The 15,191-nt window shown below is 33.5% G+C and overlaps 1 protein-coding gene and 1 pseudogene across 3 annotated transcripts in view; one reads left to right on the forward strand and one right to left on the reverse strand.

The window, feature by feature from the left end:
• Positions 1-15,191, reverse strand: part of CAPS2 (calcyphosine 2) — a 40,128-nt gene that overhangs the window by 24,382 nt on the left and 555 nt on the right. For 2 of the 3 annotated variants that reach the window (XM_069490147.1, XM_069490146.1), the window contains exons 2-7: positions 10,740-10,789; positions 9,036-9,081; positions 8,829-8,954; positions 7,322-7,498; positions 4,133-4,255; positions 970-1,037 (exon numbers count right to left, since the gene is read on the reverse strand). In XM_069490147.1, the coding sequence (XP_069346248.1) occupies positions 970-1,037; positions 4,133-4,255; positions 7,322-7,498; positions 8,829-8,954; positions 9,036-9,081; positions 10,740-10,789 (590 nt within the window). The remainder of the gene's footprint in view (positions 1-969; positions 1,038-4,132; positions 4,256-7,321; positions 7,499-8,828; positions 8,955-9,035; positions 9,082-10,739; positions 10,790-15,191) is intronic. The other variant, XM_069490148.1, reaches the window with a different exon arrangement.
• Positions 14,801-15,155, forward strand: LOC138396721 (large ribosomal subunit protein eL31-like; annotated as a pseudogene).

Consider the following 15,191-nt stretch of genomic DNA (forward strand, 5'->3'; position numbering starts at 1 on the left):
TGCATATCCCTATGGAAAAAAAACAAAGTTTTAAGAAGATATGAAGTTTTGAGGAAGGGGTTATAAATTTTTTATTTGGTGGCCAAGGTATGCCTCACCGAGTTGACTTATAAATAAAAATAGAAGTAAACGGCCATGTAAATTTCTATGGAAAAACCATTCCTAGCAAAGGGGAAAATAAATGCAAAGTACCTAGGACAGGAGTAGAACCTGGTATGTTCCAGAACAGGGAGCAAGCCTAATGGCTGGAGCAGAGTAGGCAAGAGGGAGAGAAGTATAAGACACAAGGTCCAATGGTAGGCTTGGATAGACTGTATTATTGGCCCAAATTTTCCAGTACTCCTGATTCATATCCTTGCTGTGGCCTTATTCCAGGTGGAAGGCACTTTCTCACTCCTCGACTTTGAGCTTAGGCATATGACTTACTTTGATCAATTACATACAGCTGTATGTCTCTGCTAATCTCAGTTGAACTAACTCATGCAAGAGCTGAGGATCTGCTTAACTAGAATGGTCTCAGCTAAGTAAGTAGCCCACCTGCATGTGAGCAGGCAACTTTTTCTGGAGACTAGCAGGCAAGCCAAGCAATGTTCTTCTCTCAGAATGGCAGAAGCATTAAAAGGCAAATGGAAACGCATGAGATCTCTCAAGGTCTAAGCCTTAAAGATTAGATGGAGCAAGGATAGAGGCCTGCTATGCCAACACTTACCCCAAAGCATGGAAATAAAGGAAAAATTGTAAGTCCTTTCAAGACAAAAATAATAAATAGAACTGTTAGGTATTTTTATTGGTCTAAGAGAATGCTGTGAAAAAATTACTAACACACTAAGAGTGCAGTGAACAGAGAAAGTTTGGGAAATTCTGAGTCAGCTGCTCATTGATTGACCAAGGATATGGGTGTCATTCATGAAAAAGAAATTTAATGACAACGTTCTAAATGGATTTCTCTTACTAATTACTGATTCTCACCTAGATAAGTGGTCTATCATCACTTGTTCTACAACAGTCTGCTTTTTCTTCTCTGCAGCCGCAATTTCCTGAGAAGATAAAGACAATTTTTCATTGTCCATAAAGCAGAATAATGCAATAGTTAACAAAAAAGTCATAAAATATAAATTAAACATCTCCAATTCTAAAATATAGATTACTTTCCATCATTAACAAATTTAAATTCCAATTATTTAATCTACAGTATTATCTATTTCCTAAAAAGTAATGCACTTACATTTCGATAGAAATAATCAGATATTCCACTGAGCTGCCTTTGCATTGTATGGAGTCAGACTAAAGGAGGAGGAGTATGACATCCCTCCCCTTCATTCCTCCCCTCAAGAGATGTCCTGCAAAAAGGCACCTTAACTTGCTCCAAGAAGAACACCAACACTGACACAAAGAGAATTTGGTCTAAAAGTATTCTCAAAGAGGCCGAAACTGAGTTTGAATCATTCAACCTTACAACAAAAATCTAAGCCAAAACAAAACAAAAATAAAACTGTCATCATTGAAAGTATAATGATCTTTTCTTTGTGTATAATGCATCAATAATACTTAATCAACTTTTCTCAATTACTGGTTTGATTAAACCATCTTCATAGTATTTTTTGCTTTCCCAACTCATCTGAAAGTATGGGTCACATCAGATTGAAAGACTTGTAATTATTCAATTCCAATTAGATTTTCATGCAACTATAATGACTTAAGTGTTTCTTTTGAGGGGAAAATAAGAGGTTAAAAAATTAAGAAGTCAAAATAAAGCTTGTTCTATTTTTAGAATGTAAATGACTGTCATCCCCACTGATCACTCCAATAAATGAAATCAAGTAAGATCATGTTTAAAATAGAGGCTTTGTAACCTTTGAAAGAGTGATTTATTTAAAACTGACACAAAATATCAACTAAGAATGTCTAAAGGCATATCAGAAAAACAAAAAGTAAAAACTTGTAAGAAACCTGAAAAAGTTCAGCACAATTATTTAAATGTTAGCCTACACTGAATTTAGTTTTGTTGTTTGGTACAAATTTAAGATATATGGTTTACACATGCAAATATGTCCCACATAAAATTTATATAATTTAATACATCTTGTGTTGTTCTCTAAGCTTATAACAGTTTATAAGGTTTTTATTTAGAAATAACTTTAAAATAACAATTTAAAAGGTAAAAAAATTGTGCAACTTGCAGGTAAAGCAAGGTATATTTTATAATATCTAAGGGTGATTCAGAAAGTGGACACTGACTAAAACATGAAAATTGTATACAGAAAATATCCACGTCAGCCAGCCAGGACATAGATGGAAAACCCAGAAGCAAGCCAAAGAGGGGAGATTAATGGCTATCATACAGCCCATGCAGACAGCCCACCTGAGTACTGAAGTTTATGGTGGCTTATGCTTTGTAGAAAAGGTTAGAACCACCCTCAGGCACATTGATTTAAAGGTCTGTGAAACACAAAGCAGATTAGAAGCAGAAGTCACACTGATACAAGGATCTGTCAACACTGAAAAATGACAAAAGAACTAGAAGAGATGGATATAAAAACCATAGATAGGTTCACTGCTTCTGTCATTCATTTAGGTAGTTAAAAATTAAATAAGGAAGTTTCCACCTATATTTTTAAAACAAATTGGTACAAATTTCATATACCTTGAAAGCTTACTCATATAAACATTTCCTTGGGAAGAAAAAATAGATAAATGAGTGGTACCACAATAAGGTAAAGCTTATTCGATGATGAATTTAGATACATTGCCACTAACAATGTAATTGTAAAGACATCCAATGACATCCAGATGGGTTTGGATTATATTATATAACCAATGAGCCTTAAGTATTGGTAACATCCATTTCAAATATAACTTTAGCATATATCAAAATAAGCCTTATTTGGGACACTATTTTGCCTTATAGTTTTTTAATGTTTAGGATAATCCTGGTAATACTTTTTATTCTACTAAGCATAAATATCTAAATAATAATAGGCATAGAAAACAGTAGGCATGTGGCTTTAATAAAAGAACTATCACAAATTTGCAACTTAGGATATCCGCAGAAAATCAATCCACCTAGTCTAGAGACTGATTACACATTACTGTCAATTCAGAACATAATTGATTCTGGATGATTGTGACCTGAATAAAATATATATTGAATTTCCACTCAGCAATAATAACAATAATGTAACTAGCTAAATCCATAATGCTTTGTTACTAGTTAACTATCTAAACCAGAGTTTTCCCAACTTGTGAGCCACCACACTGACATTCCGTCAGTCTGTTACAGGTATATCTAAGATATTAATCACCTGGGGGGTCTGGAATAGCCAGTGAACTTCAAGTAGCATGCTTCCCTTACCCAAAGACATTACAGAAATGCTGTAATTATCTATTTGTGCCAGAACTAGTCTAAGCAATATTCATCAACCTAATTGACTTTGTAAGAGACATAATTTAAAGTTAATAATGAAAATCTGGGGTTTTGCTTCACTTTCCTTTAAAAAAATTACTTTATTTCCAGCTTTTTCCTTAACTAGTCTGAATTTCTCTAGTGTTAGCAGCTTATGACTTTCAAAAAGATAACCAGGCTACTTCTTTTGGGGAGGGAGCGATGCCAAATAAGCCCACTAACATAAATAGCGGCCAATTAACGTTTGAGAGCTTGTTTGGAATTTCTAGAAGGGGAGCACAGCTACTGGTATACCCCTGACTGGAGAAGGGTCCTCCTCTATCAGGGAAGGTCATCCCCTTGGATGGACCATGCAGCTTCCGGAGAGACTCCCACAGAGCCCTGAGGGAGCAAGGTGACACCCACCTAGCCAGCCAGATCAGCCGAATCAACCCTGGCGATCAATGTGGTGACAGATGTCACAGCCAGATTGACCTCACATCTGATTTGGAACAGTATAAACTAAATTTTTACAAACTCACAAAGATTAAAGACGATTTTTCCACAGAATATATACCAAACACAAGTCAATCGTTTATAAAAATGAAGACTCAATTTTCACATTAATGCATATTTACCTCAGTCCAAATTCAATGGTTGCAATTATATATTCAATTGTAAGTCTATAAAGTCTTGGAGGGCAAATTATCTTAACGGCTTATTGAATAAGTAAAAATGCTGAAAACTTACTGCATCCAATTTTCTTGCCCTCTGTTGTGTACTGTAAGGGTTGTCTGCATAACCTTGCTGTAAGAGGGCTTTCCTATCCAGAGTTGTAAGGTCATCTGTGTTGGCTTCGTCACCTTGTACACACTATACATGAAAGCAATAAATGAACCATCATACTCATATTTATAATATTTTTAATTGAAAATTAGAGTTTATTGTGTGCCAGGGTAAGTGTTTCAGATATGTTATCTAATTTTCCCCCTGGCAAATGAATGAGGAAGCTATTATTATTATTCTCTTCTATATATGAGAAAACTATTAATAGGTCAGTCATCCAGAATTTAATATTGGAGATACACAGTTAGTAAATGGAAGAGTTGTTATTCAAACCTAGGTCTAATTCCAATTAGTAATTAAAACTATTAGAATATTGGTTTTTAACAAAATAAGGGAAAACTTAACTGCTGAATATCTCAGTGATTATTTGCATAAGGGTCAAGGGTACAGACTCTGACAATTGCATTGCCTATTTTTAAACCCATCTCTTTCACTTTCCAGCTAGATGACCTCTCTGGGCTTCGGTTTACTCATAGACAAAATGGGAATCAATAACAGTAACTACTGCACCAAAAGGATTAAGAGATAATATATGTCCAACACATATAAAAATTATGTGACACAGTATTAAATAAAAAGTAGCAACTATTGTAACTATTACTGTCCATTTTAAGTCTCTGCAAAATTAATAAATGTGGGCATGTCCATTCCATTATAAAATTAAATTCCTAAATAAAGTATTAAAAGATGGGTGTAATCTTTGAGGTAAGAATTCTTTGGGATGCTAAAGAGATAAGCACCAAATTTTTCTTAGAATATGAGATGTGCTTAAACTACCTTAACAACAACAAAAAAGTCCCAACAGGGTAGCAACTTATCAAAAACTTAATAAATTTCAAGAGTGTTTACCCCTAGGGCTTATTTTTACTTTAGATTTTCATTGAAAGGTGACACTCCATCTTCACACTCTGCTCTGTCTTTATGACCTTTGATTGGTGTATAAATTATTATTATATTAATATATTTGTTAGTGCTTTATTGCCGGTTTCTCCTAACGTGAGTTCCATGAGGACAGGAACCTTGTCTATCATTTTTATCCCTGGTGCCAAAACAGGATCACATGTGGTGAGCATGTGATAAATGTTTATTCAATAAATGAATAATGAACCTTGGTTAAATATTTACTATTTGAAAATCAATTTATGAGGACACTTCATAATTTTATTTATTTACCCACTAATATACCTGTTTTTTATATGCAGGGATTTATTTATACAGGCACCAAAAAGATGCCTAGCATTACATAAGGTAAACTGAGCAGATTAATTTAATATATCTATTTGAGTATAAGCAAAGCACTACATTATGTTTAGTTTGAAAAAAACTTTCAAAAGGATTTTATTTTCTTTCAGCTGGTTTTCAGCCTTCTACAAAAGGAAAACAGTGACATTTCCACTTGGTACCTCAAATTTAACCTCCCCAAGCCAGACTTCCTTGTGGTCTTCCCCCAACTCCAGTTAATGGGAACTGCTCAGGCCAAAAGCTTTAGAGTCATTCTTTTTTTAAAATTAATTTTAAAATATTTAATTGACAAATAAAGATTGCATATATTCAATGTGTACAACATGATGATTTGATATATGTATACATTGTGTAATGATTACCAATATCAAATTAATCCACACATCCATCACCACACAGAGTTACCATTTGTGTATGTCTCTGTGTGTGTGTGTGTGTGTGTGTGTGTGTGTGTGTTCACATGGTGAGGACACTTAAAACCTGCTCCCTCATCAAATTTCAAGTAAAAAATACAGTATTTGTAACCATAGCCACTATGTGTACATTAGATCCCCAGAACTTACCTTATAACTGAAAGTTTGGACCCTTTGGCTAATATCTCCCCATTTACTCAACACCCCTCACCCCCAGACCCTGGCAACCAACATTCTACTCTCTGCTTTTATGATTCAAGTTTTTTGGATTCCACTTATAAGTGAGAACATTTTTGTATTTTGTCTTTCTGGGTCTGGCTTATTTCACTTAGCATAGTGTCCTGCAGATTCATCCATGTAGAATCATTCTTGATTTTCCATTACTCTCAAGCCTACAACCAATCCATTCATAATTCTTCACCCTACCTTCAGAATCTATCCAGAATATGACCTTGTGAGACCACTTCTTACCCAAAGACGCTGCTACCACCACCTGGGTCCAAGCCATCATCATCATATCTTGCCTGGATTATTGTGACAGCCTGCTCAAAGGTCTTCCTGCTTCCAGCTTTGCCCTATTCTCAATAAAACTCATTCTCAAAAGAACAAATCAGCTTTCTGCCTCAGAGTAATAGGCAAAGTCCTTACACGGCTTATGAGGCCCTCTGATCTGCCTCCCAGGCCCCCTTTAACTCTGACCATCAGACTTCCCTGAAAATATACTATTCTTATAGAAAGTTAACTGAATTAAGAATTCTATCCAAGTATCCTCTTCTTTTGGTCAGTACTATTGTACACTACTTTTCTAAACAATTCCTTCCAAAAATCTAGATTGACTTTTCCTTATAAAAGCCATTAAACTTACTATGTTTAATTTGCTCTTATATTTCATGAATAGCGAATTTATACCTAATTAATATTAAATGAAAGCATAACAATTTCAGTAATTCATTATGTTAAAAAAAATTTCCCAAAATGAGGCAAACGACAATCATGAAGTGATGACAGTTTTAGAATAAAACAAGGTCACTATAAAGTCTGAAACCACTTTTCAACTTTAAAACTTAGACTGAGACCAACTGAGTTCAAGACAGCTAAATCAAGTATATATCAAATATATATGTAATCAAATATATAGATATAAGACTGTCTTATTTCCAATCTCAAGACAAGTGAAAATCTTCTAACAAAGAAAAGATAACTAAGTCATGTGGCTCGAGTTTTGTGTCTGAAAATGGTGATAATAATCCTTTAAAATTTTTGTGAAGAATGAAATAGTTCTAATCAAAATACATTAAAAGTCCCTGAAACACAAAAATAAATGTTAGCTACTATTTTACTATGACTAACAGCAAGACATATCACACAAAAAGACATTTCTATAATATGTGCAGTTTTTTTTAATCTCATTAGAAATTTATAAAGCCTCATACATTACCTTTTCATCTATCTTATTTCTTGGAGATTGTTGATGAGTGATATTTGATTTTTCCATTTCTGCATTTCTCTGACTAAACTGCTTATATCCATCTCTCATTTCAGTTTCATATTGCTGATATTTTAGTTTATATTTTTCTGTTGGTGCTGGTAAATTTTCAGGTATCTCATCCTGCTCCTATAGGTAGAAAGAAAAGCATGCCATCCACCAGGAAAAAAAAAATCAAAATAATTATTATTTTCCTTATTGACATTAACAGGATTTACCTTAGCATTTATGCCTAAAAGACAGACCATTATAATCTATGTTCTAAGTACAGGTGATATTTAAAACACTCAGCTGGTATAGCATCGCTGACCAAATCAGAGCAGATAGAACTGCTTGGAATGGGCATTCACCTTAAATGTCAGTAAGCCAGTACCATGTTTTCTACCTGAAGATCAGTAATGGTTCTAAAAGAATTTAAAAGGAGAAAAATGGACTTTTCTTTCTTCTTAGGAGTTTTAGATAAGCTTTATTTTTCCTGCCCCAGAAGAACTTCATTGTTAATCATTGTTTTCCAGAACAGACATGGGGACTGGAAATCACTAATGCTGGGAAGCACTGGTTGCCATTTCTAGACTATTGACATATTCCACCTTCTGGTGTTATTTGGTTCCCTGCCACATTTCTATAGAAATGAGAGATAATAAAACCAGTGAATAAGAGAAACCTAAAAGAACTACCAAGTAAATATGAGGGCATAAATACTGACCCAGGGAGGGACACACACTCCAAAAGGAGTGCATAAAGCCAGTATGACCCTTGAAAAGTATTGAGGATATCCAAGTCTAACCCAGAGAAGGATGAGGTAAAGCTTCAGGATACAAACCATAGCAAGATACAGATTAGGGTATTATTCATGCAATTTTTCAAAATGAAATTGAGAAGAACATGATGAGAGCCAACTACAGGAGGAAGACTAATAAAGACAGGAAAGCCCTACTTACAATACTAGTCAGAACTTGTATTCATAACATGAAGTAAAACACTAGATATGTCTGAATTATAAATATGCCCCAAGGAAACACCATGGAATAAGTATATTTACTTACACTAGTTACATCTGCAGTATTAACTTGCCCCAAGGAGACAACTTGGAATCAGCATAGCTACTTATTTACTCCACAGTATTCTAGTAGCCTAAAGCATGAATCTGTTTCCAAGAGACCAATCTTATAACATATTGTTAAACTAGCAAGATCTGATCTAATATTTTGCCATATTTTTAAAATCCCTGGATTCCATATTAGGATATACCATCAAAATTTTTAAAATACCATTCCTTTGTGTGAAAAAAATGTAAAGCAAAGTAAAATTATTTCACCAGCATTACTGCTTGGGATTTGAACATATAAAATATTTAAACTTGGCAAAACATAGATATAATAAAACTTCTGGAGTAAATATTGTGCTAATAATGCATACTACAATTCTGAAACGTGCTAATAAGCAAATAAATACTAACCAGTTCATTTAGATGATGCTGAGTATATGGTATTTGACCTGGTGTGACCCAGCCAAGAGTAGAAGATGAATTTGGTGGGTTAAAATGAATCTGCGCTGTACTAAGTGGAATATATGAAAAATCATCCTAAAAAATAAAAGGTAATGATACTTTATATGTAATATTGTGTATGAATGTTTATTATATTAAATACTAAGTAAAAATTACCTCATGATCAGAGTCAACAAGGCTTCCCAAATCAAGTCGTGGAACCCTGAAAGAAATAATCTATGCATCCCATAACTTTTTAAAATGAGATTTTAATAATTGCAAACTATATATGTTGTATCTTATATAAAAAGGTACATTGAAGCCAATGGTGTGCTGGCTCCTACTGTCTTGTAACAGGTTTTTGTTAAATGTTCAGTAATTTTTCAAGCTGGTTGCTAAACAGACAGCATTAAAAATAAAATTATATAAATTTATCATTAAATTATATTAAAAACAAAACTAATAAATACTCAAAATTTATCACTTCCTAATGATTAAGGTTATTTATGTCTATCATATGTGTATGGCAATATATTAGTGTGCATCTTTTCCAACTTTGTGCTCAATGATGTTATCAATATATAGATAGCTTTAAATCAACCATGGTGGGATTATTTACACTGGGCAAATGTTGTAAATCAGGTCTTGATTTATCATTTTGTTGATTTCTGAGACTTAAAAAAGTGGTGGAGAAAATGTTAATAATGCAGATTAAACTTAAAGATGTGCCAAGTCTATAGCTATCACACAGTGAATAGCATCAAAATAAACTGAGGAAATATTGCTTTGGTATTCAAAACTATTATTTGATTCAGCAAAGAAATCATTCACATCAGTTTACAGTAAATGAAAATAACGATCAACATTCACGCTGAAACTACACTGGTTCATTAATTGCAACCATAGGTTAGCTAGAGATACGGAGTTCAGGAAAAAACAAAGAGAGCATTCTATGAGAATTGGTTGGCTATATGGGATCTATGTTAATGAGTTTATATATTTTATTAGTATTTGTAGATTGCTACACATCCTTTTTATCAGTAAAAGTTATAATCAACTGAATATATATTTAAATTTATTTATAATGAACAAGTAATTATAATAAACTTATAATACACTTTCAGAAAACCAGTTGTTAAACATTTCCCAGCACACAACTGACACAGCCATTGTTACATACTCAATATCTTCTATCGAGCAGTTGCAACTCTCTTCTTCATGTCTAGATGAGCATACAGGTTTCTATTACATAGAACCACATGAAATTGTTGATGTTTGTTTATTTTTAATCTCTACAAATGTCAATGTTATGTGGTTCATCCTACTAAATTACTGACTTTTTAATTTTTATTTTCCAAGAATCCCTGTAGTCTAAAATACTTGATAGAATATGAAAATCATATCATTCAAATTTTAAAAGACAAAAATAATATAAAATATAAAACATAAATTAATGTATTCCGGACCAAAAATAAAATAATTTTAATAAGATTTGTAAAATTGTCATATTCTTCTAAATTAAAGCACAGGTAGATTTATCTTTAAATTCATTTGGCTAAATCAATTATAAAATGGAAAACATTTAATATATTTCTTTAATAAATGCATTTAGCTGAATTTTCTAAATGAAAAAATATTTTAACTTTTTCAGAAGAATATAAAAATAAAATTAAAGAACATAAAAACAAAAGAAACGTTACTTATGACAAGAGCTATTTTAATTTTTGCATAGTAATTTTCAGGCCATCTATATGTGTATAGGCTTTTCTGTGGCTCACAATCATAGCTAAATGTATAATTTTGTTTTCTTTTTTAACTAATCAATGTGTCATAAATATGAGTCCATTAAAAACTGTTCAAATGTTTAGAAATGTGACTTACACTGGTGGGCAGAAATTCTGAACTGCCCGTGATTCAGAAGTCCATTCTTGCTTTAATGAAAAACAAAATAGAATTAGTATGAATATATCAATTATATTTTAAGAGATAAGCAATGAGCGAATGCAATAAAGTTATAATTTTTCTCAGTAAAATCTATATAAGAAATACTTATTAAGCCCCTTCTTCCTGTCCGTGAGACACAGATAAAATGGTAAGCAAGACAGGTTAATTCCTGCGCACGTAGCATTCTGTATGCTGGGGAAGGCATTCACTCAAATAAACAATAATGGAAAAAATAAGTCTATGACAGAGCAACTTCACAGCATGTGTGCCCAGCCCACTCTAGGGAATTTAGGAAGCTTTCCAGAAAAAAAAAAAGAGAAAAAATGCACCCTTTAAAGGAAGTTCTAAAGGATGAGGAGGGGTTAGCCAGATGAAAAGAGAAGGGAGAGGCAGGGCGTGATGGCTCACGCCTATAGTCTCATCTACTCGGGAGGCTGAGGCAGGAGGATCACTTGAGCCCAGGAGTCTGAGGTTGCCGTGAGCTAGGGTGACGCCATGGCACTCTAGACTCTGTCTCAAAAAAAAAAAAAAAAAAGAGAGAGAGAAGGGAGAAAACTGCTTCAGCCAGGAAACAACTTGTGCTGCACAGGCCCACAGGCAAGAGTTAGCATTTGGAAGGGGGTGAAATCCAGAGTGTGGAAGAGGTAGGGCCAAAGCTGCTACATTCTAATACAAGTTAAGGCACTTGGACCTTGTTCTAAAGGTAATGGAGAGACACTGCAGGATTTAAGCTAGGAACTGATAAATTTATATATATAGATAGATAGATAGGTAGATATATATGTTTGTGTGTTTGTAAATGTTCACTCTTACTGCCGAAAAACTGTTCAAAGACATGAAAATCACAGCAGGCTTAGCCACTATGGAATAAATAATATGTGTGAGTCTCAAGAAAAGATCAAGTTAATAAAACAGAAAATAATTCATCCATCAGCATGTAAATCTTACTTCTGAAATGTCATGTGAATTTTGTTGTGATATTGATAGGAAGTATAGACATTACATTCAAGACTGAGCTTTATCACTCTAATTGACGCTAACTGTAAGAGAATACAAATTCAACTCTGTATTAACTTTAATGTGTCATTGTTTTAAATACTTTTCTAATAAATAAAATGTAAAAGTGGTAAAATTACAAAATAATTACTTAAATAGAAAAATATAGACATGACACAACTTAAAAGAGCAAAACATTTTCATCACACATCAAAGATTTTATTTATTTGTGAAGCATCATGACATCATCTAACTTTAGGAATAAAAATAGAAAAAACTCTAGAAAGCTAAATAGAGTATAGCTATAGTTGTCATAATCATAATTATTATTCCTCAGGAAATGTTTTAGTAAACACATATAGTCTTCTTAAAGCTGTGGTCCCCAACCCCAGGGTCACAGAGCTCCCCCACCCACAACCCGATCCATGGAAAAATTGTCTTCCACGACACCAGTCCATGGTGCCAAAAAGGTTGGGGGCTGCAGTTCTAAAGTCACAAGCATAATAGCATTAGAATGGCAGTTACCTTTCTTGTCTAGTTCCAAAAGGATTATGCTCGACAATTCAGAATAAAGATAATTTACAGTTTATACATCCCTAAGCCAGGAATCAGCAAACTATGGCTCACAGTCCTGTTTTTGTAAAACAAACTTTTACGGGAACACAGCCATGCTCATTTATTTACCAACTGTCTATGGCTATATTCACATTATAATAGCAAAGTTGAAAAGCTGCAATGGAGACTACACAACCCATGAACATGAAGCCAAAAATATTTACTACCTGGTCCTTTATGGAAAAAGTTGGATATTTTTGCATACTGTCTTTTTCATCTTTTATTATATATTATTTCTACATTATTGCTTAAAATCACTTTTATGTCTACATAATACTTCATCTAGAGGTGGTGCAATAATTTATCTAATACTTATCAATTACCACATATTTTTCAATTTTTTTCACTATTTTAAAAAAAGTACTTCAAAATATCTTTATTTAACTTTTTTTTCTACATTTTGGATTATTTCCTTAGAAATACCAGGACTAAGATTACCTGGATCAAATAATTGAAAATATTATATAGTTCAATACACACTACCAATTATGTTTCAAATCATGCACCAATTTACAATTAATCATCGCTAGTTCTGAGTGAGCACTTTTAATATTATCTTTTCCTCTAATTTAAGATATATCCTTATGTTAACTTGCATTTTCTTGGTTATCAGAGGGGCTGAACAACTTTTTGTGGTCTTATCTCCTACATATATTTATCCATTGCTAGTGTTTGTAATGATGATATTTTTAGCATTAAGTATTTTTTAAAAAAGAATTTATGTTTTATTTCTGGCTCTTTTTACACCAGTTCATTTCAGAAATAGCATCTAATAATTTGGTATTGCCGATACTGACACTTTGCAGATAAACTCTAAGAGACAATAATCTGGATATCTGGGATTATTTTTTCCATAAGGAACAAGTTCTAAAATAAGCATACCTAACTCTACCACCAGTTGGACCTTCCTAAGAGAGATAAAGGCAGTAAGACTTAAAGGCAGGTATTATTTGAGCAGAAAAAGGTAACTATAGCAATAACTCTTTTAAGAACTTAAACCTTGAGCTTTTCCTAACAATCAACCAGGAAAAAACTGAAACTTCAATAATATAACCAATCGGGCAGAAAGGTTGTAATACTGTGCTTGATATTTTGACTAACAACAATGGCTTCTTTTACTCAAATTATCAAGGAATTCAGATTTAACTCTACCATAATAGATCATAAGAACCTCAAAGCATTAATTCATTCAAATAAGGAAGTTGGTTCAACACAAACTAAAGAACACAGGTCTTGAAGTCAAAACTGGAGTTCAAAATCCTGGCAAGTAGAACCTCAGTTGTTTCGTATCTAAAAACATGTGAATAATAGTACCCACCTCAAAGGTCTGCTGTAAGAATTAAGTGATATAATCAAACATTTATGGTGATCACTAATAAGCAATAGGTATTCAGTATTTAGAATAATAAGAATAGCAAGGAAATATGTAACACTTTTACATATTTCCAAATTAAATTTGATATTTTCCCAATTCTGTGATTCATACATGGACAAAGTAAGTTCAAGCTTACACTTAATTAATCATTGAAATATACAACAGTGATATTATGAAGGCTGAGAAGAAAAAAATCCCAATACTAGAAGCCCAGATTCTCTTCCTACCTAGCTACCACAGAATGTAATATTGGTTCTCCAAAATAATTTAATTTTGGTTTAAATATAAAAATAGAAGTTTAAGTGATCTCTATTTCATACTTCTGTATTTTTAAGCATATGATCATCACTACCCTGGTTGCCTTCTCCACCTTTTTGCCTATCAGAATTCTGTACTTTCTTCCAACGAATACAGATATCATTTCTCACTGAAACTTTCTCTAACGCCACATTCAACCATTGCCTCTTCTCTGAACCTCCATATATTTTGTTTAAATTTTGTATGTATTTCTGTAGTTGAATTTAACACTGTTGGAATTATAAATTTTGCCTACAAAACTAGAGGCTCCTTGAGAGAAGTCTTCTCATCTCATTTATTGCTGGGTCTTTAGCATTGTGCTAAGCACATTGGTAAGTAAAAAATAAATTCAAAAGAATCCAGTCACTGAGAGTCCATTTTAACTAAACATAATGGCCAGGTACAGTGATTCACATCTGTAATCCCCGCACTTTGGGAGGCCAAAGCAGGAGGATCACTTGAGCCTATGTGCTTGAGATTACAGTGAGCTACAACTGCACCACTGCACTCCAGCCTGAGTGACAGAGAAAGACCCTGTCTTTAAAAAATACATATAAATAAAATTTTAAAAATAAACATAAAGTATACTTTAAGTTCCGTTCATGGTCTTTCGAGCCTCCTCCGAATATCAACTATATTATACATTATATAATATAACCATTAAAAGTATTTTTAAAGTTTTTAATAATGTAAAAATGCTACTTTCTAACTTGGGACCAGCAGAATGGCTCCCGCAAAGAAGGGTGGTGAGGAGAAGAAGGGTCATTCTGCCATCAACGAGGTGGTGACCCCAGAATACACCATCAACATGCACAAGCGCATCCACGGAGTGGCCTTCTAGAAGCGGGCGCCTCGGGCACTCAGAGAGATCCGGAACTTTGCCATGAAGGAGATGGGAACTCCAGATGTGCGCAACCAGGCTCAACAAAGCTATCTGGGCCAAGGGAATAAGGGATGTCCCACACCAGACCCGTGTGCGGTTGTCCGGAAAACGTAATGAGTACGAAGATTCACCAAACAAGCTCTATACCTTGGTTACCTATGTAACCACTTTCAAAAATCTACAGTGAGATAGAACTAACCGCTGATTGTCAGGTACAGCAAAT

The sequence above is a fragment of the Eulemur rufifrons genome, chromosome 16 (genome assembly GCF_041146395.1).
Source record: "Eulemur rufifrons isolate Redbay chromosome 16, OSU_ERuf_1, whole genome shotgun sequence".
Lineage (NCBI taxonomy): Eukaryota > Metazoa > Chordata > Mammalia > Primates > Lemuridae > Eulemur > Eulemur rufifrons.